A 27,717-nucleotide genomic window follows, 5' to 3' on the forward strand; every position below is an offset into this window, starting at 1 on the left:
GATATGATGTTATATTAAATGGCATTTGGATAGTTAACTGGACTTCAATTCCTGGAACAAATCCCACTTGGTTTAGATATGTTTATAATTGTTATGTCTTCTTGGTAAACTGGCCCTTTTATTTTTATAAAATATCCCTCTTCCTCTCTAGTAAAATTTTGTGTCTTAACATCTGTTTTGTTCTGTTATTTGTATAGCCACTCCAGCTTTCTTACCGTACTGCCATATGGTATATTTTTTCCATCCCTTTACTTTTGATCTGCTTGTATCTTCGAATCTAAGGGTGGATCTTCTGGGGACAGCATAGAGTCTTACATTTTTGTTGTTAAAAACTGGGCATTTTAACATCTTACAGTGATACTTGATACTGATTCTGCCCCCTCCCCTAACTCCAGGTGTTACTGTGGTTTGGTTTTCTGTTTGTTTAGCGACTTGGCTGGACTATTTCAATAAAGTCTATTTCCCTATGCAGACTTTAACATCGCCCTTGAGTCTATACGGTCTTGGGCGTACTCATAATCCCCCTGACCTCTTCCTCTCTCACCCAGGATGACAGTGGCTTGAAGAGGGTCCTCTTTGACTCTTTTGCTGATCTCCCTGTTCAGCTTTCACCTGGTCTGCTGTCTCTATTAACATTGCACCTAGCTGCTAGCCTCCTGTAATTGCAAGTGAGTTCAACATTGTGTTCAACATGGCTTAACTAGCTCCACAGTGGGATCCAATTAAAATCAGGTCCCTTTGTAGGATCATCTTTGAAGCCAGTCTTCGACACTTCTTTGACCTCGTGATGACCTTTGACCCCATGATGAGCCTTCTGATCTGTTTCCCTCCAGAGTTCTTCTCTTATCTTTTAAGTGGTCTACTTTTCACATGTTGATATCATGGAGCTCCCAGCTCTTCTTACTCGTGCTATCTACATCTCCATTGTTGTTGACTGTGCCCTTAGGCTTGAACTTCCCTACGTTCTGTTCCAAGTAGTCAGTTCCCTTAGCGATTCTTAGGGAGTTCTTTGTTACTATGGCCTGCCTCCCCCCTTAATAGAAACTCAGCTCCAATACTCTGGGAAGGGACACGGGGACAGCACTCTGCTTCTCTTCGAGTGACACTTCTGCTTTATGAAGGAGGTGCTGGACAGGGACAGTAGCTCTTAGTCTTCTTGGCTTGTCTTCCCTGGTGTGGAAAACTCAGCCCTCTGAGTAAGCAAGGGCGAGAGTGACTGGCGGCCAGTACTCGTGGCCTGCCTCACTTGTGGTAGAATTTCAAGCTTGTAAGTGAGTGGACCTGTACAGAAAAAGGGATCTCTCAGGCACGCTTGCCTGCAACACAGCTTGTGCAACACAAGATGTGGGGCGTTGGGGTGGAGGTTGGAGGCTGATGACAAATACCGACAGCCTGACTTTCTGAGTAGAAATTGTAGCCCTAGACTGGGAGCTGGGGTTAGAGGGAGTCCCATCCTCTTGGCTGTGCCCACGCAGAGTAGAGTTTTCTTGACACTCGGCTGGGAAACGGGGGCCGGAACCAGGTCATGCCACAGACTCTCCCAGGTTTTACCAATATTTAGAAGATTGTCTTTAATTTCTGTATGCCCACAGACCATTTCCACAGACTGAATGGTTGTTCTTTTTTTTTTCTCATGTCTATTTCTTTATTTTGAGAGAGAGAGAGAGTGCGTGCACACACACGAGCAGGAGAGGGGCAGAGAGAGAGAGGGAGAGAGAGAATCCCAAGCAGGATCCACGCTGTCAGTACAGAGTTGGATGTGGGGCTTGATCTCCCAACCTGTGAGATCTGACCTGAGCTGAAATCAAGAATTGGATGCATAGCCTATTGCTGCATAGCCTATTGCCGCCCAGGCACCCCCGAATGGCTGTTATTTTTATTTTCACTGGTTGTTCCCAGTTATGGTTGTCTCCCTGCCACTAGGGAGAGGGTCTGGAGAGTCCCCCACACTGCCATTCTGGAAACGTTTCTCTCTTGTTTCCCTCTTCCTCGCACTTTTGCTGCCTTTGGTTTGCACCACTCACGCAAGCTTTGTCTCACACTGTTTTCTAGAGAACCGGGATGAAGAGGGCGTTTTAGAAAGAATATCCAGGGCGCTGTGTGAAAGCGCTGTTGAACAGGTGGAAGTGGTACCAAGGATTGACAAGGCAGACAGCAAACCTTGACCTGGAAGGCAAAGTGGTCAGCTGCTCTAGAACTCAAGATTTCCCCTCACTGTTCCCTACATTGGCCTTACTTCTCTGACATTACTTGCACTCTCCACTACTATGTAAGGCTAAACAGGTGCTAATACATTCACAAAGACTTGAAAGGAAAAGCAGGAAAAAACACCTCATATGGACAGCATCTTCATGTATTATTTTTATTTTTTAAATTATTTATTTATTTATTGTGAGACAGAGAGACAGCAAGTAGGGGAGGGACAGGCAGAGAGAGAGAGAGAGAGAGAGAGTCGAACTCAAAAACTGTAAGATCATGATCTGAGCCCAAACCAAGAGTTGGACACTTAACCGGCTGAGCCACCCGGGTGCCCTGTGCATCTTCATCTTATAGATGAAAAAAAACCTGAGGCTCAAATAGGTACAGTGACTTTCCTAGAGTGAAGCAGGTAATTAATGCCCAGGAACAGAGGTGTTCCGAGTCTTAGTTTCGGTCTTGGCAGGGAGCACCATGGGAAACCCTCTCCCATTTCTTTTTTAGAAAACAAAAGTAAAAGTGTGAATAAGAAGATAAGGTGTCTATTCCAAGGAAGTTTTTCATTACAAGGCTATGCATATCATCTTTTCTGAAAAAAAAAATATTGACCCAATATGGTGACCTGCTTGTGGTCAACATGATGGTCTCAGTTTAGTGACTAAATCTGATCTCTTTTAGAGCCAAACTGCAAAGGAAAGAGAAAAAAAAATACACATGTGCGTTCTTGAGATGTTGTATCTAGATGCCAGCCTTCCTCAACATGTCCTATCTCCGTTTTCCAGTGATCTTTGCTGAGTATGGGGAGGGGGATGGGAGTCATCGACACTCACTAACATGAACCAAATATATATATAACTCATCCTGCAGTTTGATACAGAAGAGGCGTTGAGACTGTTTATGAACAATAATTCTCATTTTCTATTGAATGCTATTCCTCATTGCAACAGAGTTCTTATTTCCATATAGAATAAGAAATGTGATTAAAAATAATAAAAACCAACAATTATTAAGTGCCAGATACTTTGCTTGTTCTCTCTTATTTAATGCTTCTAGGCAATCAATGAGTTAGATATTTTTGTCCTCCTCATTTTCAGATAAGGATGCTTTGAGAGGTAACAAATTAGGTTAATGTCAAACAGTCTGTTGTATTGCTTTTTTTTGAACCAGGGGGCCATTAAAAAAAAAAATCCTTTAAAATGAAAAATTTGGATGTGCCATGGAGTTTTTTAAAACTAGGTTTTAGATGTGTTTCATGAAACTTGTTCTTCTGTTCATTTTTTTTTTTTTCTGCATACAATTCATGGAAAGCTGGAACTTCTGTCTTTCTTTGGATTACTACTCATGCGTTCAGTAATGTGTATGCTGCCTTCTCCTCTTCCTCGTTCCTAATTTATAGAGACCATACGACTCCAGGACAATCCAGGCTGACGTCTATGGTCTGGCATAATTATTAATAGCTCTTCCTTATTCTCAGAAATGCCCTGGTGTGGATGACAATTTCACCACCACCTTTAAACATTTCATCATTAAACACGCCGAGGTGTCATATTGAGGCTGCCCACTAGGTGTCAGTAGTGTAACCCCCGGAAAACACTCAAGGAAAGCATTTCATTACAAAAGTCATATCAGAGCAAATAATTAAGTGTAGTGCAGGAGCTACCTGCAGCCTGTCCATTCAAAACAAGTGAGAGAGCTCGGGGAGGAGAGCGGGATCAGGTGCAGGACAGACAGGTAGCTCCTTACTAGGATCTGGTGGAGAGGGAAGGACTCCTTTCTTAGCCAAAGGACTCCAGTGATATCTGGAATGGACACCCTGGTGTCTTTTTTTAATTTTCACTCACAAGATGAAGCCAGTGTGCAGTGACGTGAAGAAACAGCTTTGAATGAAGACATGTTTTTCCCCTTCCTAAGCTGCTCTTCAGATCATGATCGGACGAAGGTCACATAGGCGACCTGGGCTTTAAGGAGTCTACCGAATGACTGACGCACTTGAGCCAGAAGCTGAGTTATCTGAACACGAATCCTTTAAAGGACTCAGAACTCAATGACATGCTCGGACTCTTCTTGGAATGACTCACGGACTGTACGTATATTACCCTTGACCCAGGTGGATGCCCCTGCTCTCTAGAAACCCTCCTCACTGCAGATGTGTGGCACACCATGACATACAGGGTCGGGGAAGCCCACAGCATGGGTTTTCAAGTGTTTGTGCCTTTCAGTCCCTGGAGCTGGTTGCTATTGCTGGTGGCCCTCAAGTGTCCTGAAGCATCTTCTGATTTGAACGAATCCACAAATTCCACTGCCCAGCGTGAACCTAACGTTCGGTTTGCTGCTGCAGGCTCAGAGCCAGATGAGAAGATATCTGTTTTTGCACTGGATTATGACTATGTGCAAATTCCTTATGAGGTCACCCTCTGGATACTTCTAGCATCCCTTGCAAAAATAGGTAAGTCCCCGCACACCTGGCTGTGAGAGTTGTTCTCCCCATGAGATAATGTATGTGAAAATGCCTTGCCCCTGGTGAACTCGTGGATTTTAACTGTTACTGCTATTGCATCAAAAAAATCTGTTCCTTCGAGTCAAGGGGAAGCCATAACTGCTTTGTGTAAAGCCATTTAATCCTTCGGGACTGTGCTTTGAAATATGAGCATACTTCTGGGTTCCGGGTTGTTTTGATTTCTTCTTGTTTCAGGATGACAACCATGTGACTATTTGGCACATGAAAATCTCAAGTTCTGTGCATTAAAAAATAGAGCAAGGCCTGTAGGTCTCGGAATGATGCTCCTTAGAAATTTTAGGAGCACATAATGATTCTTCTGTGAAATATTCTTCCTTCATTCTTGGCCGTGTAACTGTGGGCTTCATAAATGACTCCCATTGTTTATTCTTTAAAAGCGTGACATGCGCTCCTTACAGATTGACGGAAAGCAAGGAGCAAGACAACCACACTCAGTGGTGGGATATGGGGGCATAGAAGATGACATGTCAGTAAGATATAAGTTTATGCCTGAGCCAAATGGAGCCGGTGGGGCACCTCTGGTTTCCTTTGTGAAATAAAGGAATTCGAATTCATGGATTAATTTCTAATCAGGTTCATCTGTGTCAAAAACCAAAGTGATCTTTTACACTCTGTGACCATTTAATCCTTAACTCCACCCCCTTGTCTCCTTAATACCAGCTTATTCCAAAGTGGAAAACTGATGCAGTTATCTCACTTATTAAGCATAACATCTCCTTTGCCTCAGTTACGAACTTTATTATTTGGGTAGATACATTGTCCTACTGGGATAGAATCCACGAAACATTTTGATGCTTATTTACCCTTTTCTTCTAGCATGGGTATGAAATATGGGTTGAACCACCGGATCTGGCAGTTAACTCCTTGGGATCAGGACTGTGGGTTCCATCTATTCATCTAACTTCCTCCCTGGGGATGACGGGGGTACTGGTGTATTCACTCGATGCTCCTTCACAACTGCTTATCATTATGAGCTAGTAAAGTCTGAAGAGTGAATGGAAATTGCTAGTGTGAAGAACTCTTGTGTGATTTGTCAAATCATTAACTTACACAAAGGGTCTCATGTTATTTCTAAAAAGTGCTCAAGTAAAACCAGCTTTCTAACAGGGTAACATTCTCAGTTCAGAGCTAGGGTTCTACTGCCTTTCATGCAACCACATGGGGGCTGAGATCATTCAAAGTGACCTTATGTGGATCTTGAGTTTTCCTTTGTGAACAATGCTGTAGATTCTGCCCCACCCCCTCCCCCCAACTCCTTTCCTCTTCACAGTAATGGGTGAAGTAGGTCTGGGAATCAAGGAATGACAGCTGACACTGACGAGCTAGTCACCTTGACTTTTTAGGTCTCTGTGTGCCCAGCTGTGAGATTATTTCTAAGACCTCTTTGGGTGCAAATAAGGATTTTCTAGTGGCAAAGAGGTTTACATTCTCTAGACAGGGCAATGCAGAAAGGATATATTTGACCTTGGTTTTATGTTGTCATAAAACGTAGATTTTTTTTTAGAGTAACTCATGTGTCCACACTCACTATGCCTAGAAGTTCAGAGGATGGTAAGACAGTATTGTTCACAGGACTACTGGCTTAAATGATCTTGATTTTCATGTTGATGGAATGCAACATACTTTAGAAAAAAAATAACTTCAGTAGGTTATCAGTTGGATCATGCTTATTCAAGTTCAATGTCAAACTTGTTAGTCTTTAAGGATTCAGACTACTTCTATACTGTACAAGAAAAAAAGGTCACATTTACTGATTTTTATTTCTTACATGTCAAGTACTGGACTCGTAGTTTTATATATGGTGGCTCATGTGTCTGGGGCAAAAAAATATGACATAGAACTATAACATGCAAGAAATCTATGTAGATTTTCTTAGATTCTATATTATAAAACTAGAATCAAAATATAATTGATAATCATTATATTTATCATTTATTCTTTCATTCAGTCATTCTATCAAGACACATTTATTAAATGCCCATACCATATGTGGAAATGACCATGGTCCCTGGCCTCAAGGGTCTAGTTGAATGGGGAAAACAGATGAATTTAGCACTGCCTGATAGGCACTCTGACAGAAGAATATCACAACTCTCCCCCAGTCTTTTTTAAAACATCCAACTATGTGTGTTATAGAACAAAATTATAGAACAAAGATAATACAGAATCACCTCAGACTTTTTGTTTGTCTTTTATTTTAGATCCACCTCTTGGAACACTATAGAAGGGTGTTCCTTGAGTCATTGGGCAGAATGGAATTGTAGCGCCATCTTTGACTTTCAGGCAGGACTTTGTTATTTGTGGCCATTTAAATTTAGGGCCCTGGAACTGTAAACTCTCTCAAAGTGACTGACTCTATTGTCCGTCATGAAAGGGAGGAGAGTTGTACTGTGTGAAATGCACATGATGGTTCTCTTTACAATGCCTTACTTTACAGTGCATGGCACCTCTTCCTACTACCACTGCGTAGGTGTAGCTTAAGGCAGTTGCATGTGGGATCCATTTCAGGAAACTCAATTCCTGGAAGCAAGACCAAACTGGGAAGACACGGGGACTGAGAAAATCACACTATAGACTCTTCCACCTCTTTTACATATTAAAAAGTTCAGTGTAGTTAAAATAAGCACTAACTGAAGAAGATGAAGAAGAAGAGGAAGGAGAAGAAGGGAGAGGAAGAGAGGTAAGAGGAGAAGGAGGAGAAGGAGGACAAGAAGAAGGAGGAAGGAGGGGGAGGGGAGAGGAAGAAGAGAAGAAGGAGGAAGAGGAAAAAGACAAGGAGAAGAAGAATAGAGGGAGGAGGAGGGTGGGAAGGAGGAAGAGAAAGTTATCATTAGGAAATGGAGAGAGCAGGACTCTCAAACTCTTGAAGGAGGCCTTAAAGCCTACTTCAAGCCACTGGCTTGAAGCCAGTGGATAGGCTTGTGGTTTTGGATTGTCCCTTGATACTAATTACATTCTATCATAATAACCTGCCTGCTGATAATAAATGAAATTCAAAGCTGTGATCAAGGAAACCCACATGCTCTTTGGATGGCTGGACTTAAAATTCCTAAGGAGACATTCAATGGCTCTCTGTGGCCTATGGGAGAAATATTCACTCTTTAGCCTTAAACTCAAGACCCCCTATTATATGGCTCAAAATCATCTTCCAACTCTTCTTCCAATATTCATCCAATTCATAATTTCCTCCAGCCAGGTGACCTCCTCGATAAATGTTAGACCTATCTGACTGGGCCATTCCCACCTCTTTTCCTTTTCCACTGGAATTCTCCCCACCTAAAATCTCTCCCATTCTTTTGTCCAACTATGTAACTCCTTGTCATACCCCAACAGCCTGTTCAACTTCTGCTTCCCATATAAAAGCTTCTTTGGTGAACATTTAACCTGATCAATCATTCATTTACACGCTTATGGATTCTTCCAGCAAATAGACCAGCTGCTGTGGGCAAGACACCTTGCTAAGCATGTTGGGGAGATATAGAAATGTATGTCATTCTGTCTGAGTTGGAAGAGTCTGGAGGTGAGCAGGGGAGATAAGTCATGCACAAAAAATGATAGAGAACATTGTTGTTAGATACTGATAAAATAATACAGTAATTCAGAGGAAGACATATGATTTCCTTGGGAAGTGGTTGGGAAAGGTTTGAAGACTGAGATGGACCTAAACAGGTTGAAGAAAAGACAACCCAGGCAGCATTAATGGTAAACGAAAACTAGAAAGGTGTACCGCAGGGAAAAGATGTGTAGTTGGCTGTGATGTAGGATGGATATATAAGGATAGTGTTGGGTGGGAGGGATATTGATTTGGAGAGAACCCCAGAGTGACCTGCTGTGCTCTGATCTCTTCTTATATTTGTGGAAATAGTCAATGTACACTTCGCTGTATACTTATGCATTGCCTTGCTTTTGTCTTCTTATTTGTTAATGTCTTATTTCTGAAATTCCACCAACAGCTGGAATTGTAATAAACATGTTTGGTTCTCCACTTTATACACAGTGCTTCCCAGTGGGTTGGTCTTGGCCCAAGGATGCTTCCCAAATGCCCTCAGTTTAAAAATCTGTGAGTTGCTTTATGTGCCTTCAGAGACTTAGGTGCGGACTGAGATGATCAGATACATGTGGTTTGGAAAAGTCATCTGGCAGCAGGAAATAGAGTGGACTGGGGAATTGAGGGTGAGATAGGAGAAGAAGCTAATGCAGTAGTCAGGATGGGAAATGAGGAGCCTTCAAAAAAAGGCGGTGGTTGTACAAATGGGGAGGAAGAGCTGGTCTTTAGGGGCATGGCTGAGAGACATAGCTGATGAAATAGGGAGCTGGTTGTAGGAGGGGCAAAGTTGACAGGGCTTCAGGGATTGTGACTTGATTTCCTACTTAAGTGGCTGACCGGCTGGCAGGGTCATAGGTTAAATAAGGAAAATAAAATAAAGGACTGAATTTTTGTTTATTGGTTTGGGGAAGGGAGGCTCGGAAGAAGCTGATGTTTAGGTGACTGTGATTGACTGCCTGAGCCCTGAAGGTGGGTTTTGCAGGAATGCAAAGGAACTCCACTCTCTTCTCTCCTCTTCCCCCACTGCCCTCCCGGATCCTGTAAGGTGGGGAAGCAGGGAGGGGCAGGAGAGGGGACGACTGGCTGAGGACCACTCTGGGACCTGCTCCGGGCCTGGCATGTTAAGTACAGGATCTTGTTTAAAGCCCCCACAACACTTCCAGTCCCTGCTATGCATGGGGACCTGAGGCTCAGGGATGCGCTCCAGCCTACCCAAGGTCCCCTCTGCTTGGTTTTAGATGGCCTCTTGTATACCAGTCTCCTGGTAGCTTAGTGGCCAGAGCCATCTCATTTGCAAACATCTAAATGTGGTTCTCTGCTTTTCCCTAGGCTTCCATCTTTACCACAGACTGCCAGGCCTTATGCCAGAAAGCTGCCTCCTCATCATCGTTGGGGCTCTGGTGGGCGCCATCATCTTTGGCACTGACCATAAATCTCCCCCTGTCATGGATTCAAGCATCTACTTCCTGTATCTCCTTCCACCCATTGTCCTGGAGGGTGGTTACTTCATGCCCACCCGGCCCTTCTTTGAGAACATTGGCTCCATTTTGTGGTGGGCAGGCCTGGGGGCCCTGATCAATGCTTTTGGCATTGGCCTCTCCCTCTACCTCATCTGCCAGATCAAAGCCTTTGGCCTCAGTGATGTCAACCTGCTTCAGAACCTGCTGTTTGGTAGCCTGATCTCGGCTGTGGACCCTGTGGCCGTGCTGGCTGTGTTCGAGGAGGCACGTGTGAACGAGCCGCTCTACATGATGATCTTCGGGGAGGCCCTTCTCAATGACGGCATTAGTGTGGTGAGATGTCAAAGCATGTCCCCGGGGAGATGAGGAGTCAGGTGAAGCTGGAGACAGCAGTCCATCCTCTGGGCAAATGGAGAAGGCTGAGCATGGCTGCGTCAGGGCAGGACAGGAATAGGCTTTGGTCAATAGAGTGTAGCCAAGTTCTGGTGACTTCTCTTAGGATCTGCTACAAATAAATAATTGCTCACTAATGCTGCTTGTCACTCAGTAACCAAATAGCTTCTTTAAACAGAGGAAAAGGAGAGGACAGATCATTTTTTAGTTAAAATCAGGTTCCCAGAAGAAACCGTTGTCAAAGCCTCTTCTGGTCTTTTCACTAGGATAATCCGTACTTTACCATTTTTCTTTTCTCTCATTCACTGGACCTCATCCTCATTCCCTTCATATGCTTTTTGTTTGTTTTGTGTTTAACATGTTGCATGCAATAATGAATTTAAATAAAAGATGAGATAGGAAGGGAGTTGAAAAGGATTTGCAAAATTGTGTTAGCAGCCTTGATTGCATGACTCCTACAGAATATGTGAATGAGGCATTTTTGTGTAAGGACTCCTTCTGGGGAGAAGCTGAGAAAAACTTCACAGGCTGTCAACACAGGGCATTGAGGCCCAGAAGACGTCTTTGGTGCTGGAATATTCAGGCAAGTCAGCCCATTGTTTAGTTTCATTACGTTACCTCAAACATTTACCAGGTGTTAGACTGTGAAACTTTTTTTTAAATTGTTTATTTATTTTTGAGAGACAGAGCATGAGCAGGGGAGGGACAGAGAGAAGGGGAGACAGAATCTGAAGGAGGCTCCAGGCACCGAGCTGTCAGCACAGAACCCGACACGGGGCTCGAACTCACAAACTGCGAGATAATGACCTGAGCCGAAGTTGGATGCTTAACCGACTGAGTCACCCAGGTTCCCCTAGACTGTGAAACTTTTATATATAGTTTGATTTGCTTTTCTTATCTTTTTTAAAAACTTATTTTTTTTAATTTTTTTTAAATTTTTTTTTTAACACTTATTTATTTTTGAGACAGAGAGAGTCAGAGCATGAACGGGGGAGGGTCAGAGAGAGAGGGAGACACAGAATCTGAAACAGGCTCCAGGCTCTGAGCTGTCAGTACAGAGCCTGACGCGGGGCTTGAACTCACGAACCACGAGATCATGACCTGAGCCGAAGTTGGACGGCCAACCGACTGAGCCACCCAAGCACCCCAAAACTTATTTTAGAGAGACTGTATGAGTGGGGGAGAGGAGCAGAGGGAGAGAATCTTAAGCAGGCTTTGCACTAATGGGGGGCTTGATGCCAGACCCTGAGATCATGTCCTGAGCAGATATCAAGAGTCGGAAGCTCAACTGACTGAGCCACCGAGGCTCCCCTAACTTTTCTTATCTTTAAATTTACATCACACCACATAAGTGATACAGGAATGCATTTTTATCGTAGAAGTTCCAAACAGTACAAAATTACACAGCATAAAAACACAAAAGCTTCCACTTTCCCCTCTCCTCACTCTCTAAGCAAGCCCTTTGATCAGTTTGGCATTTTCCTTCCCTGTCTTTTCTTTTTTTTAATGTTTATTTATTTATCTTGAGAGAGAAAGCACATGCGATGCAAGGTGGGGGAAGGGGCAGGAAGAGAAGGAGAGAGAGAATCCCAAGCAGTCTCCATGCTGTCAGAGCAGAACCCTATGCCGTGTCTCAGGAATGGTGAGATCGTGACCTGAGCCAAAATCAAGAGACAGATGCTTAACCGACTAAGTCACCCAGGCACCCTCCCTGTCTTTATTATATGCATATGTGAGCGCACGTGTGCATGTGTGTGTGTCTAGATAGATATTATTTTGCATAAACTGGGTGGGGTTATATTATATGCATTGCTTAAATATAACAATTCATTCTATATCATTTGTTATGGAGTATTTCCCAGATTATATTGATGGTAAGTTATTTAACCATTTCCTGATGATAGAAATTCAGGTTGTAACCAAATTTTCACTTTTGAAAACTACAACATTGTGATGAATATTATTGTTTCTGTGTGAGTATTTTTATAGGGTACATTCTTGGAAATGAAATTTCTGGGTTAAAAAGTGGGTACCTTAAAAAATTTAAAATATGCTGCTCATCCAGTTGGTGAAGGAAGGATTCTTCCCCCAGGGATAAGGAGTGACACCCAACAATAAACAGATGACAACAGTTAGATACATACACTCATAGCCCAGGGGAGGAGGACATTGCACACCATGCAAGGCCACATGGGTGCTGCACTTGGGAACAGAGAGAACAATCAGGGATATGGGAGTAAGGCTTTGTGGTAACAAGAAGAGAGGTACCTCCTGGTTCCCCCAGGATTATGTGATTGGCTTGTTTCAAATCATTCCACAGGCTGTCAGGAGACTGACGCCTGATACTCAGGAATGAGTAAGTATAGGGCCTGGTCCCATTGATAGGAAGGGCTATTTGGCCAGTGAGCGGTCAGGCTGAGGAGCAGAACTTGGAGTTATGCCACTCAGGACCCTCCCCGTTTTACCAAATGTCAAGGTAGTACACAATAATGGACCTTAATTTTAGTTGTTATACCATAGCTGCTAGAATTTTCCAGAAACCCTACATGGTCTTACATTTCCATAGACAGTACGTTAAATGCATGTTTTCTTTTATCGATGTCTATAAGAGTTATTTCTTCTTAATGTTTTCCAATTGAATGAGCACAAAAGGGTTAATCTTGTTTGTTTTAATTTGTATGATGATATGAAGCATCTTTGCAACGATCTTGGATCATTAGTGTTTCTCATTCTGTAAATTGGAAGTTCATATCCTCTTAGGGTGGCCAGACTTTAAAAACATGAAGGACGCTCAGTTAAACTGAAATTTCTTATAAACAATGAATTTTTGGGGGCACCTGGGTGGCTCAGTAGGTTAAGCATCCGACTTCAGCTCAGGTCATGATCTCGCGGTCCATGAGTTCGAGCCCTGCGTCTGGCTCTGTGCTTACAGCTCAGAGCCTGGAGCCTGTTTCAGATTCTGCATCTCCCTCTCTCTCTCTGACCCTCCCCCATTCATGCTCTGTCTCTCCCTGTCCCAAAAATAAATAAACGTTAAAAAAAAAATTTTTTTTAAATAATGAATTTTTTATATGTCCCAGTTATTGTATGCAAGTATCATATCTCGTCCATTTTTCTTTGCTGTTTTTTAATTTTCAAGTAATTTGTAGAAACTCATTGAATTATCTAAATTTTAAAATTTTGAGTATTACATACAAATCAAATATTTTCCCTTATTGTGTCACTTAAATGTTTTTAGGGGCACCTGGGTGGCTCAGTGGGTTAAACATTCGACTTTAGCTCAGATCACGATCTGGTTTGTGGGTTCAAGCCCCACATTGGGCTATCTGCTGTCAGCATGGGGCCAGCTTCAGAACCTCTGTCCCCTCTGTCTCTGCCCCTCCTCCACTCATTCTTTCTCTCTCTCAAAATAAATAAAAAAATTTTTTTCTTAGATTATGGTATCTTTTATCCTATAAAAGTTATAAATTTTTATGAGCTCAAACCTAATGTACTCTTTTATTGACTGTGGGTTTCATATCTTGCTTTCAGAGATTATGCCCAACCAGAGATCATGCAAACATTGTTTTTTTTCCCTTTTACCATTAGTTATTTAATTCATCAGGCACACAATATTTTATGGTGAGGACTTTATGCAAAAAATAGATAGTGCAGGTAGCAAAAGGCTCTTAAAATGTAACCCAAGATATCTAGGATGGATTCACCAAGTGAAGGAGAAAAAAACCATACATGAAGTCAGACATCAATTAACTTATTCATAATGAGAATCTCTAACTGTTCAACAAGATGCTAGACTCATCAGGGCTACACATTCTTTCCTTCTGGACAAGTTCCACAGGAAGCCAAGTTGTCTGAAACTGGGAGGAGAGATTGGGACTGCCCATGGAACTGCCAAGGGAATGACCTCCTGCCATGTGCTTCAGAATCACTTAGGTGGGACTGATGAATATTCAGATGTCCAAACCCCATCCCAGACTCTCTGGGAATGGACCCTGGGAATCTGTACTTTAACAGACACCTCAAGTGATTACCAACGTTTGAGAACTAATGGTTTCTCACCTTTAGGTTGAGAGCAGCTGATGTATCTTGACCTAAAACAATAATACGTTTAGAACATGGGTGGTTCTCTCCTCAGACTGGGCTGGATGAAGCTCTGAGATCACCTTTCGCCACCATTTGGTCTTTAGATATTTTCATACCTCTGGTTTTGTTATAATGAAGTTAGTGGCCCTATTCCACTCCTAGGTGGCCCCTCTGAACCGTGATGTGTTAATTTCACACTTCATCTCGTAAAGATAATCTGATTTCATTTAAATCTAAGTTATTTGGTATTACTTGCTTACTGTAACCCCCATCACTGGCCGAGCCACTGAGAGCGCTTATCTGTAATAACATCAAAGCCACCTCTTGACTGTCCATTCCAGGGTAATTCTTCAAACTTTCCTTCACAAATGACTTTCTAAATCCCACCTCTTGTAATTTTCACAGGACACCCTATTTCTAACATTGGACTCTGTTGCTTCTTTGGTGTTGCCTCTGAACTTGAGAATCTGACTTCACCCTGAAATTTCTCTAGAATTTATATCTAAAGCCAATCACAGCTCGGTTTCTGGTTGGGGTTTCTTGGCCAGCGACAGTTGTTTGATTTTCCCAAAGTTAAATTGTTTCCACTTGGACATTTTTTTTTAAATGATCATTTCAAAATAAAATTATAATTTTCAACCGACCAGAGTATCTGCTGAGGGCACTGTTGTGACCTCCAATGGGCGAAGCTGCTGTTGTGTTGGCTCCAGGGGGGTTGCCCACACGTCACTCCTGGGTCACTCTGTGGTCACCCAAAGCACAGTGAGTATTAAGTGTGTGCTCGGGCACTTCTGTGCCCCTACGTGAAACCAGAGAAGCTCCAGGGCCAGATTTAGAAAGCAGTTTGAAAGCAACTGGTATTTAATGCAGTCCAGTTGTATTTTGAGCTAAGGGCCTTGAACTCACCCTTTCATTGAGGAAGGGGCCTTCCTGAGGGCAGCAGTCACAAGCATGCTCTTTCAGCAGAAAGTCTGAGTCATCTGGAAAGCGATCTGTGATTTGCGGGTTACATAGGACAACTCTCCAGATCTTTATTCACTAAAGAATTGCTTTCTTACTAAAGAGGAGCTGTTCCAGAACTGTCGAAATACCAATGAATCTGATTCTCCAGGTCTCTTGCCCCATGTGTTTCTCCCTCTTGTTGAATATTTCACCAGAGCACACCCTTCGTGATAGGCAGAGGGAGCAGAGCCAAAACCCAAATAGCTCTAAAATGATAACTAGTATCCCCAGTTGAATCTCAGGGCCAAAGCCATAGCAGGAAGAGAGGTGCAGCTATTATATCCAGGCCCTGCATGGGGTCACTTTGACACTTACTATTTTATTAAATTGTTGCTTTTTACTATGAGGCATGAATTAACAAACACATTTCACGGATGAAGAAAACAAAGCAAAGGAAGTTAAAATAAATTGAACAAGGGCATGCTGCCAGGCCAAGGACAGTCTGGACATGGACACACAGGACTGTCTCATTCCAACCTTTTTCCTTTTATTCTTGCCTCTTGAGTTTTCTTGTTTCCTTCCTTCCTTCCTTCCTTCCTTCCTTTCTTTCTTTCTTTCTTCTTTCTTTCTTCTTTCTTTCTTTCTTTCTTTCTTTCTTTCTTTCTTCCTCTTTCTTTCTGATTTTGTTTTTAACTAATCTCTACAGCCAACATGGGGCTCGAACTCATGACACCAAGGTCAAGAGCTGCCTGCTCTACTGACTGGACTGAACCAGCCAGGCGCCCCATCCTTCTGAGTTTTCAACTTATGGAGCCAGAAGGGATAGGAGAGAATCCATGTGTTACCGATGAGTACTCTGGGCTCAGGTCCAGTTGGCCGTGAAGCCAGCATTCTTCCTCCTAAACAGAATTGCCTTATTTGGCTGAATCCAAGGTGTGGCTCCAGGAAAGATTCTGATTATCTCTGGGCCTCATTTCTGTAAAATCGGGATGATAATATTACTTAGCTCATAGGGTCACTGGAAAATTCATATTAAGCTTTTTGTATAGTGAGTGCCCTGTGAGTCCTGGCTGTTATTGTTATATCATATCAGCTCATGGACACGGCATAGTAGTTGGCTCCCTGTTCGTAGGTACCTGGTTTTAAACATGGCACTGCTTCATTTATTGTAGGCAGATGGTTCTTACTTCAAGCAGATTGTTCCTCCCTGGTTCTCCTGGGTCGATTTGCTGAATAAGCAACAAGGCGATATTGCCAAGGTTTCTTTTGTGTCCCATCTTTCCCCAATGGCCCCCTCCTCCAACTCATCTGAGAGGTCCAAAAAGCTAGTACAAGCCAGGCCTGAGACCTGAACCCAGGCAGATGGCCCCAGAGCACATCTGCTCCTGACTGCTACTCCATGCAGTCCCTCACCTCTCCCTCTCTCCCTCCAGCTTTCTTTCCCTCTGCCTTTCCTTTCCCTAGTGATATCTTCATTTGGCATCTTGCTGTGCTAGAGTCTGTCCTCTAGGACCACAGTGAATGAGAGAGTGGTAAAGGGGGGCAAATGAAAATGTCTGAGCCCAGACCTTGGGCCATTCACATTAATGGTGCTTTACATAATTTTCCTTATTAAAGCTTCATAACAGCCTAGTGTGGAGGGGGGTTGTTGTCCCCATTGATGAGATTTTGGAGAGGTGGGGTTGTTCGGAGCTGACGGCCTAGAAATAAATCTTGAAGACATCTTTGGTACAAAAAGGTGATTTTATTAAAGTACGGGGACAGTACCTGTGGGCAGAAAGAGCTGAACTGGGGTTGTGAAGAATGACTGGTTATATATTACAGGGGTGGGGGAGGTAAAGTCAAAAGGGAAGTTTCCAAAGAGGTTTTCATATGCTAAAGAAGACTCACAGGATACTGGAGGTCTAGCTATTGTCGAGCTAAGGTTGTTTTTCCTTCTAGCAAAGCATTAACATTAAGACAGTAGGGAGTTCTTGGACTTTAGGCTATTGATAAGAATGCATTTTTCTTGTAATATTACCAAGGTATTTACAAACTGATGGAGACTCTCAGCTTAGCCATTTGTTTTTTGTCTTTTCCTTCTTTCTTGGGCAACCAGGAGTGCCTGAGGAATGTCACACATATCCCACCTGAGGAGGCCGGGGTGGGGGGGGGGGGGCGGCGGGGAGGGATAGCTTGTACTTTGCTCTCAGCTTACCTTATGCTTCCTCATCACTCATGGTGTGAAAGGACTGTATGTAGTGTTTAAAAGCAGGGGCGCCTGGGTGGCTCAGTCGGTTGAGCGTCCGACTTCGGTTCAGGTCACGATCTTGCGGTCCATGAGTTCGAGCCCTGCATCGGGCTCTGGGCTGATGGCTTGGAGCCTGCTTCTGATTCTGTGTCTCCCTCTCTCTCTGCCCCTCCCCCGTTCAAGCTCTGTCTCAAAAATAAATAAACATTAAACAAAAAATTTAAATAAAAGCAGAGATAGCCACACCCCAGACCCAGACATCTGGGTTCACATCTCCTACTGACTCTTCTTGCTCCTTTGAGACTTGTAGGTGAATTATCAGATCTCCACATGCTTAATGTTCTTCATTGTCATTTTTATTACAAAGATACAGATTGTCTGGAAGTCATTTATTGAATACAACCTTTTTTTTTTTTAATTACTTGTTTTGAGGACAACCTTCAGAATGGTGTAGGTTTTTTTTTTAATGTTAATTTATTTTTGAGGGAGACAGCATGAACAGGGGAGGAGCAGAGAGGTAGGGAGACACAGAATCAGAAGCAGGCTCCAGGCTCCGAGCTGGCAGCACAGAGCCCGACGTGGGGCTCAAATCCGCAAACTGCGAGATCATGACCTGAGCCGGTCAGGTGCTTAACCACTGAGCCACCCAGGTGCCCCTGAATACAACTTATTTTATGTGGCTCAGCATCCAAAAGGTAGAGTGAAAAGTTCCCCTCCCACTGCTTTTGCAAGCCAGCCATCCCCAGGAGCAGTTTTTCACGGAGAGCTTTTACCTTTCATTCAGTTAGCCCCTCTATTTATTATGAATGCTTGTTGCTAGCCTTATATACCAAATTTCCAGACGCTGTATGCTGGAATTCCTTGCCCTCCTCTGATCTCATCTCATCTTGTCATACCATTGCCAGCCTAACTTTGCCAAACAGTTGCCAGGTGACCCCCATGATTTCTTTCCTAGCAGCTTGTGCCGTCATCATAGGACCAGCATGTAGCATTGAGCCTTGCAGGCGTGCTGAGTAATGCGCAGGAATGAATGCTGCACAAAGAGTGAATAAATGAATGGAGGATGGGGACTAGGAGAGACTGTGCAAAGGCTGTGCTTGCCCTGGGACCTGCAGCTCTGGCCATCTCCGGAGACCACAGCTCTCCCTCCCTGACTCCCTAGTGACACTCAGTTTGAATTCCGATTTGTCAAGGAAGCTGTGAGCAAACAGGGGTGTTCTCCTGACACGCTGCCACCACCTAACAGTAGAATTTCTCCCTGACCCTAAATGCTAGAGGTTGGATGAAACCAGTGGGAAAGAGGAGTCCCAGTGTCCTTCCTTCTCACACCTTCAGGGAGCACCTGTCCATGCTGGGGCTGCCTAGGCACGGGGCAGGAGAAGATGAACGGTGGGCATGTAACCCTTAGGGCAGTCACTTGATGGAGGAGGGACAGCCATTAGCCTTGCTGGTTGTGAGGACGAGATGACAGGTTTAAACCAAACTAGGACAATAGGGAGCAGCTTGCCAGAGGAAGCTGCATTGGATCTGAGAGAAAACATTTGTGTGGGGTTGGATTTTCCTTCATGATTCTCTCTGGTTTATGACTTTCCTCCCTTAAAGGGGTCTTAGCTCCAATAACATCATTCAAGAGACAGTAAAGTGTGGCCAAGAGCACAGACAGCAAGGCCATATGCCTTAGTTCAGTTGCTGGCTGCACAGCTTGCATCGGTATGACTTTAGGTGAGTTATCCTCTGGGCCTCAGTTTCCTTTCTGTAAAATGGAGATCAGGTTGTGTGCGGGAATTAAAGTGAGTTAACACACCTAACCACGAAAATGGTGTCTGTCACGGAATAAGTAAAGGATGTCTGGTGTGTGTGATATTGTGACTTATGATAAATATATATTTGGTCTCCATCCCCACTCAGGGCATGGAGTTCATAAAACCCTTAGAATTTCCATTGATGGCACTTGCAACAGGGTATGCCTTTTTATGTTAAAGAGGCAAATTTGGGAACCCCCCAGTCACCTAATGTTGGGGGTTGGTCTCCTGGGGAGCCAACCCTGTGATTAGAGGGTTAAAATTGTCAGTCCTCACCCCTAGACCTCCAGGGAGCAGAGAAGAGCTGGAAATTGAGTTCAACCACCAATGGCCAATGATTTAATCACGCATGCCTATGTGACGAACCCTCCGTGAAAAACCAAAAGGACTGGGGCACTTGGGTGGCCCAGCTGGTTGAGCATCAGACTCTTGGTTTTGACCCAGGTCATGATCTCACAGTTGTAAGATCAAGCCCCATGTTGGGCTCTGCACTGAGCACGGAGCCTGCTTGAGATTCTGTCTCTGCCCCTCCCCCACATGTGTGCACCTTCGTGGGTTTGGTCTCTCTCTCTCTCTCAAAATAAATTTTTAATTTTTATGGAAGCTCCATATTCTGTCTCCATATCTTACCCTATGCATCTCTTACATCTGGCTATTCCTGAGTTATATCCTTCTATAACAAGCTGGTAATCTAGTCGGTAAAATGTTCCTCTGCGTTTTGGGAACCACTCTAGCAAATTACTAGAATCTGAGGAGGGGGTGTCAGGACCTCCGATCTATAGCCTATTTGTGGGAGGCAGAGGTGACAACCAGGACGTGTAGTTGGCATCTGAAGCGAGGGTGGGGAGGACATTCCTGTGGACTGAGTCCTTAATCTATGGGATCTTCTGCTATCTCCAGTGGAGTTCATTGCTTGGTATTGTGGGATAAATCACACACATCAAAATTGGTGTCAGAGTCGGGTGTTATTAATAGAAGTCCATGTACATGAGCGCTTCTAAGCCACAGAGCTCTCTTCACATCCTAAGGGATGCCACATCATGCAGTCCATCGGGCTGGACTTGGTAGGCTCAGCTTTTCCCATAGAAGTGCTGTGCACAAACTTGAACAGACTCTTCGGGGCAGGGGGAGCGGCGGCGATAGGCAACTTTTTCTTGTCCTCTTTTGAGCTCTTTATTTCCTTTCATTTCATTCAGCTTCCTAGGATAGGAGGTGAGAGGCTTCAGATACAAGTAGACAGTTTCTTCTGGCCAAGAATGTAGGGAGCTCTGTGTGTAAGGGGGAGGTGAACCTTACAAGCTGTACAATTTTTGAGCAAGTGACTCAATCCATTTGTGTCTCCATTTTCTCAGGTATAAAATGGGATGATTAATCTGACCTCAGACAGTGGTTTTGAGGAGGATGTGAAAAAATACACATAGATGCCTGGCACATAGTAGGTGATGAGTAAATTTCCTATTGCCCTTCTTGTATTCAAGAGGAGGTTCCACACAAGAAAGGCAACCTGTTTGGCATCTGTTGGCATAGAAATGGGGATAAGCCCCAAGCCTCAGACAAACTGGGCTGGTTGGCTTTAATTGCCTGGGGAGTGAACTTCACTCCCCACAGTCGTTCAGCAAGTGTACCTGAGCTATAAGGAAGTTCCCCCCAGAACTGCTTCTAACGCACCATAGGGGGACAGCAAGTGTCTGGTGCTCCCCCAGCCCAGGACTCAACCAGCGGGGGCCTTTTCAGGGTGCGCGTGTGTGAGCATGTGAATATATGATGCAACCACACAAATAGCTTGGGATAATGCTTGACCAGGCTGGGGAGATGGAAAGAACTGGAAAAAAAGAAGGGCAGAGGACATTCCAATGCAAACAGGATGTTGGAGAGGTCAGAGATTCACCGACCTGAAAGAGGCAAATCAGACTTCTACGTTTCCCCCAAGGGATGATACCTTTACCTCCTACATGTCCAGGGTCCAAGCTGTAGACTCCTGTTAACAAGCAGCCTGAAACATCTGTCCCCCAAGGGCACCTGGGTGGTTCAGTTGGTTAAGTGTCTGACTCTTGATTTCGGATCACGTCATGATCTCACGGTTTCGTGAGTTCAAGCCCTGCATCAGGCTCAGTGCTGGCAGTACAGAGCCTGCCTGGGATTCTTTCTCTCCTTCACTCTCTTCTCCTCCCTCATTCATGCTGTCACTGTCTCTCTCAAAAATAAATAAACTTAAAAAAAAAAAAACCTGTTCCCTGGACCCATGTGTTAACTCAGTAGCTTAGGCAGGACAGGGTCAGAGAGGGACACTTCAACCATTATTTCATTGGAATTCCTCAAATTCGATTCATAAACACCTGTTTAGTTCATTTTCTTTGGGTTGAAGAAACGACGACTGAAGTTTGAATTGTATAAATTTCTTTTCAACCTGCCTACGCTGTGAGCCATTTATGGGTGGTTAGAACTCCCTGCAGTTCACAAGGGTAGGAAAAAAAGAACAAAGCCTCACCGGTTATCAAGTTGTCTTTCCTTTGTCAGGAGGTAGGGCTGAGAAGCTATGGAAATGGATTTGGAAAAGAAACACTTAGGGGAAAAGCAAACTCTTTAAGTCTTTAGAGAACAATCAGAATGATCGCAGAAAAGCATGTGAAAGCAGTTCTTTCAAAACCTTAACAACCACGCACCACACGCACCAACTGTGCTAAGTGCAGGGATGCGGAAACAAACAAGTCTTGTCCCTGCCTTTGAGGAGCCCCAAGCCATCAACATTGGCCTTATTTCTTTTTGTCTGTAAATTATTCTTCTTACCCTACAAGAACGGATCTGCCTATTCCTCTGTGTTTTCTTATTGCCCTTTCAAGCCACAGAGATTTCTTAGGTGATTACATAATACATTAATAGAAATCACTGACTTGGGAGAAAATCCTAGAATTACAAAGAGCCAAGAGAGTTTCCTAGCTTGGTGGTTTTCAAGAGATCCCACCCTCCTCAACCGCATGCATGCATGCATTCTCAAGGGCGAGTTGGGTGTGTTGGGCTGTGGTATGGAAAAAATATGCTCAGTATCATGTGAAAATCCCCATGAGTTGGCAAATAGTTTCCCTATAGCTTCCTCAATGATTATGTAAAGTGAACAGTAGCCAGCAGAACCTGTTGTACAGGCGCTCTCTGTAACGTTATATCCAGGCGATGGGTTGGAGAGATGAGGCCAGTGATTCTGGTTCTGGGCGAAGGTTATTCAGATTTCACCCCTTAACACCCAGGATCAGCTTTGGTCATTAGTGAGTATGAGACTAAGCCTGAGAGTAAACAGAGAGATCAAAAAAAAATCCAGCTCCTTTAAGTTAAAGGTAAAAGTTCTGTCCTATTTGATTGACCCAGAGTTCACCTGAATCTGAATCATTCATTTATTCATCATTCATTCATTCATTCATAAAAATATTATTGAGCAACCATTTTTCAGTTTCTGAAAGTTCGGTTTCTCTAAGCTAGTCTTCAGCTTATTTAATCTACTGGGCCAGGCTGATGTTTGCTTTTATAGTTAAAAAAAAAAAAAAGTCTTGAGGCTAAATAGCCTTTAAATTGCTTTTCCTGCAATGTTGGTGAAAGATAGTCCTGTGGGCATTTGCTCTAAGTTGATGGGAGGGTGAGGGAGACAAGATGACATTGACTCAGGGGTACTAGGCTGGGGATTTCCTTCGATGGGATTATGGATGAGGAACAGGTGTTGCTTGGGCCTGGGTGATTACTATTAAGTTAGTTTTGACCTTCTGAGTTTGAGATACCTAGAAACCATTGAAAAGCATTTTTTAATTTAATAATAATTTAATCAGTAAAATCCTGCCACTGGTACTTCTCTCTATTAAATTTTCTGACGTCTACTCAGGTCAACTTCCTGGTCTCTGTTCTCTGAGGTTCTAAGTAACAAACATTCAGGGATATCAACCCTAGGAGGGTTGGTAAATCTCATGTTAAATCTCCTGTCCATGGTTGCAGATCTTCTATTTCTTTTCTTTAGGAGTGACGTTAAAGCTTCCTTTCTGTCTTTTCTGTCATTATGCAGTGCCTGCTAGGTAATTGCTGGTTTTCTTAGTTGATTTCCTTTGCCAGTCAGAGCAAGTGGTTGTCAAGGAAATGCTCTATGATAGAGTTTAATGTGCCCATGGCCCTTCAAACAAAATAGAAAATTAGCTGGATTCATTATTCAAACAAAATAGAAAGTTAGCTGGATTCATTATTTAATTTCCTCTAAGGTTGATGGATACATTTCCTTATGATATTCTCCATACCTTTCCAGTATCTGACATATAGTAAGGATCATTTTTACTGTACTGTGTTGTGTTCTGAACGTTCTGTGCTTTTCACATGTGTGTAGAATCAGTAATTAGTTAGGCTTTTGTTTTTACGAAACTGAGTTTACAGCAAGCTCAAGTAATGAGGATGAATTAAAAAGAAACATGAGGCAATCAGGGAGACACGGATCCCATATTAGTCCATTAGGGCTGCCATAACAAATAGCACAAACTGGGAGACTTAAACAAAAGAAATGTATTTTCTCACAGTCCTGGAGAAGTCTGAGGTCCAGGTGCAGCAGGGTTGGTTTGTGGTGAGACCTCTCCTCCTGACTAGCAACTGGCCACCATCTTGCTGTGTCTTGGGTGGTCTTTCCTCTGTGCACCCTCTTGGTGTCCCTTCCTTTTCTTATAAGGACAGCAGTCCTAATGGATTAGAACCCCACTCTTAAGACCTCATTTTAACTTAATTCCCTCTTTACAGACCCTATCTCTTCTTATCTAGTCACATTCTCCAGTACTGGAAGTTAAGACTTCCACACATAAATCTGGTTACTTTACAACCAGGTCTCATAAAAGCCATAACTAGAACCAAGCTCATTTTAAGGATTTCAGAAGCACCAAAGTTGAGGGAAAAAATCAGAAGTAAAACCAATGAATCACTGCAGTAGTAATTAGTAAAAGTTTATTGTGCATACACCCAAAAATACAGTTCGCAAACCAGGAGCACCCAAATCAAAACATGGAATGAAGATCATAAGTATGTTGTTAGAAAGCAGCTTATATAGCATAAAGGCAGATACTTTTCTTTATAGTGATTGGTTACAGTATTAGAATTTTCTTAAATTGAAAGGAAATTGGTTAGTGGTTACTTCATATCAATTTTAGGGAATTATTTAAATTTTGCTAATGATTTTCAGAGGCATAGGCAAAAAGGGACCCAGGTCAGGCTAGCCGAGAAAGTCTTACAAAATAAGCTAAATTAAGTGTTGCTAGTATGGCTAGACTGGTTTTGTCCGCTTAGGGAATTTTCAAGTCTGGTTTCCATTTGTGTTTGATTTTAACAGAAGCAAGAGTTCATAGATCTTTTTTGATAGTCAGGAAGGGCCAGGTTATGCTGTGGTAATAAACATCCTTCTAAACCTTTGTTGGCCTAAAACAACAGACGTATTTCTTGTTTACACTACTTGCCAGAAGAAGGCTCTATGCATCATGGTTGCTCAAGACCTTGGGCTTAAAGAGCAGGCACCATATTAAACATTGCTGGGCACTGCACCAGAGGGAAAAAAGACTTATGGAATCTCATCTCGGCTAGCAAGTGCCCCATCTCATAAATAATATAAATCACTTCTTCCCCAAACGTATTCAAACTCAAAACTTGGCCAGGCATAGACACATGGTGGAGCTTGAAGTGCAATCCTATCAGGTGCCTAAAAGAAAAAGAAATATGGGGTGCTAATAACTATCACGTTGTCATTCCAGAGCCCCACCACGGATGCAGCTTTGGTCAGTTGCTCAGAATCTGCCGCTTTTTATAGATCATTCCAGTTTCACTCCAAACTCTAATCCTTAGTGTTCATTATTCAGTTTCTGGCCCTCATAGCCCATACTTCTTTGTGGCCCTTTATCATCTCTTAATTAGTCTCATGGTATCTATTCATCAACACCTAGTCAAGTCTCCCTGTACATCTCAGAAAATGCAGTTGCTGTAGCTCCAAACTAGGAAAGGGTTTCACTGGCAGTCCCCATCTATAAATGGGCTTCTCTGGGGTCTGTCTACTCCTGTTCTTGAATGGGAAGTCTCATGCTGAAAGTCACATGAAGCTACCTCTTCTTCAGATGCAATGGCATAGAAGTTACCCTTACAAGGAGCCATAAGCATGGTCGGGAGTATGGCTCTAATGTCCAGGAGGGTTCATAGCCACAAAATATGCAATAACTGATCATTAAGGCCTCAACTGTCAGTATCAGAGGAATCCAGAGATTTATTGTGGAAACAAATAGCTTTCTCACTTTCGTTCTCAAGGATGATTAAAAGTTGGTACACTTAATGGACCTACGTGGTTATAAGATTTCTGTATTTTATGTGAAGTGGTATAATGTTAATGCAAAGCATCATGTAAAAGAGTGAGAACTTTATATTGTAGAGCAGTAAACATAATGCAAAGAAGTATGGATGAGAATAACGTTAAAATAGAATTCTAGAAAATATTCAAATAAAATGAATGCAGGAAAGGGGAAAAACAGAGGAAGGAAAGAGAGAATAAGTAATAAAGTGGTTGATTTAAATCTAATCATAACAATGGTGGATGCAAATTGACTGAATCTTTTAGAATCTCTAAAAGAAAGAATTTTATTGAAGCCCAAGTTAGGACAGCTGCCCAGGAAACGCGCTCTTCACAGGGAAGAAAGTACTCTGGAGAATGAACCATTTTTACAGGGTTATGTACTTTTTTACATCTTGTAAAAGCTCAAAAGATTACAGATTAACATATAAGTGAGAATCACACTTTTTATCATAAAGGAATGCAGGGAGTAAGAACATTGACAGATATCTCAAGACAAGATGGTTTTCTTTTAGGCTGCTCATTCACAAAGCCAGTGTATAGTGCATGTATGGCCAGCCATAAATCAGGCTTTTGGTTTGAACAAAGCTTATGTATAGTCATACTTACACCAATTAGAAAGAAATCTAAAATGGTTTACCTTGTATATCAGGCTTTTAGAGAGTTTTTCCTCTCATCACAATAATTACATTAAATATTAATGGACCAATGCTCCAGTGAAAAACTGAGATTACCAGAATTGATTATAAAACAAGATTCAAATGTATTCTATTTATAAGAAACACAACATAATTATAAAGATGCAAATAAGTTGAAAGTAGATGAATGAAAAAGATGCACCAGGCAAATAGTAAGCATAAGAATGCTGGTGTGGCCATGTTAATATCAGCTAAAATAGATATCACAAGGAGTGATCACTTTCTAACTCACATTGCAAGGTCAATTCCACCCTAATACCAAAATGAGGCAAAGATAATGCAAAGAAACTACACACCAATATCCATTATGAATATAGTCCAAAAATACTTAAGGAAAAAATTAGCAAATCAAATTCAGCAATATATAACAAGAATAGTAAATCCAGACGACCAAATGTACCAGACCAGAAAATGCAAGTTTAACATTGGAAAAAAAATCTATCAATGTAATCCACGCTGTAAACAGGATTAATGACTGTATCATTAGATGAAGAAAACCACTGGACAAAAATTCAGCACCCATTTATGATAAGAAACTCCTAGCAAGATAGAAAGAGTAAGTAACTTCTTCCATCTGACAAAGCATATTTATGAAAAACCAGAGTTAACCTCATACTTAAGGGTATTCACTCTCAACACTTCTATTTATTAAGCAAGAAATAAAAAAGCATTAATACAAGATCACTAAGGAAGCAGTATTTGTGGAATACTGTTATTTCTTTATTTGTGGCAGACATGCTGACTTATGTAGGAAATCCTCAAGATGAAAGCAACTACTAGAATTGATAGGTAAATTTAGCAAGGTCACAGGACATAGGGCTAATGTACAAAAATCAACAGCACTTTAATACAGTAGTGGCAAATGACTTTAAATACTAGCAGCAAAAGGATATTTCAAAATTCCACTTATAAGTACTGTCAAAATGAAAATTCATAGAAGCAAATTCAACAAAGATGTGCAAGACAAGAACTTTTCACTGAATATTATAGAACATTGCTGACATGATTTAGAAGACATAAATAATATCATATTTGTTAATGGAATATTCAATATTATTAGAGAGGACAGCTTTCTCTTAATTGACCTGTAAATTCAATAAAATCCAATCAAAATCCCAGAATTTTTTTTGTAGAAATTGACAAGCTGATCTTAAAATCTGACTGCAAGTTCAAATGATATTAAATGCACGAAACAATTTTTAAAAAGAAGAACAAAGACAAAAGATTTATTTGAAGTTTACTATAATTCCACAATAATAATAAAGCAATAAAATCAAAATATTGATCAAACAATAGATATGACATCATGGGGGAAATAGAGAGTCCAGAAATAGACTTGCACGTATATGATCAATTAATTTTTGGCAAACGAACCAATGAAAAAGAAAGACATTGTGCCGATACTATGGGCATCCATGTAGAAAAATATGAGAATTACCCTGTACCTCAAACCAAATTCAAAAATTAGCACAAACTGTATCGTAGACTAAAAGTAGAATTTGCAATTATAA

The 27,717-nt window shown here is 42.3% G+C and overlaps 1 protein-coding gene across 1 annotated transcript in view; it reads left to right on the plus strand.

The window, feature by feature from the left end:
• The first annotated feature begins 4,176 nt into the window (after positions 1-4,176).
• SLC9A4 (solute carrier family 9 member A4) overlaps positions 4,177-27,717 on the plus strand; it is a 66,194-nt gene continuing 42,653 nt past the window's right edge. The window contains exons 1-2 of the mRNA XM_060609737.3: positions 4,177-4,642; positions 9,591-10,054. Coding sequence (XP_060465720.3) covers positions 4,357-4,642; positions 9,591-10,054 — 750 coding nt within the window. The 5' untranslated portion in view covers positions 4,177-4,356. The remainder of the gene's footprint in view (positions 4,643-9,590; positions 10,055-27,717) is intronic.

This window comes from Panthera onca, chromosome A3, assembly GCF_046562875.1.
Source record: "Panthera onca isolate mPanOnc1 chromosome A3, mPanOnc1 haplotype 2, whole genome shotgun sequence".
In the NCBI taxonomy this organism is placed as follows: Eukaryota; Metazoa; Chordata; class Mammalia; order Carnivora; family Felidae; genus Panthera; species Panthera onca.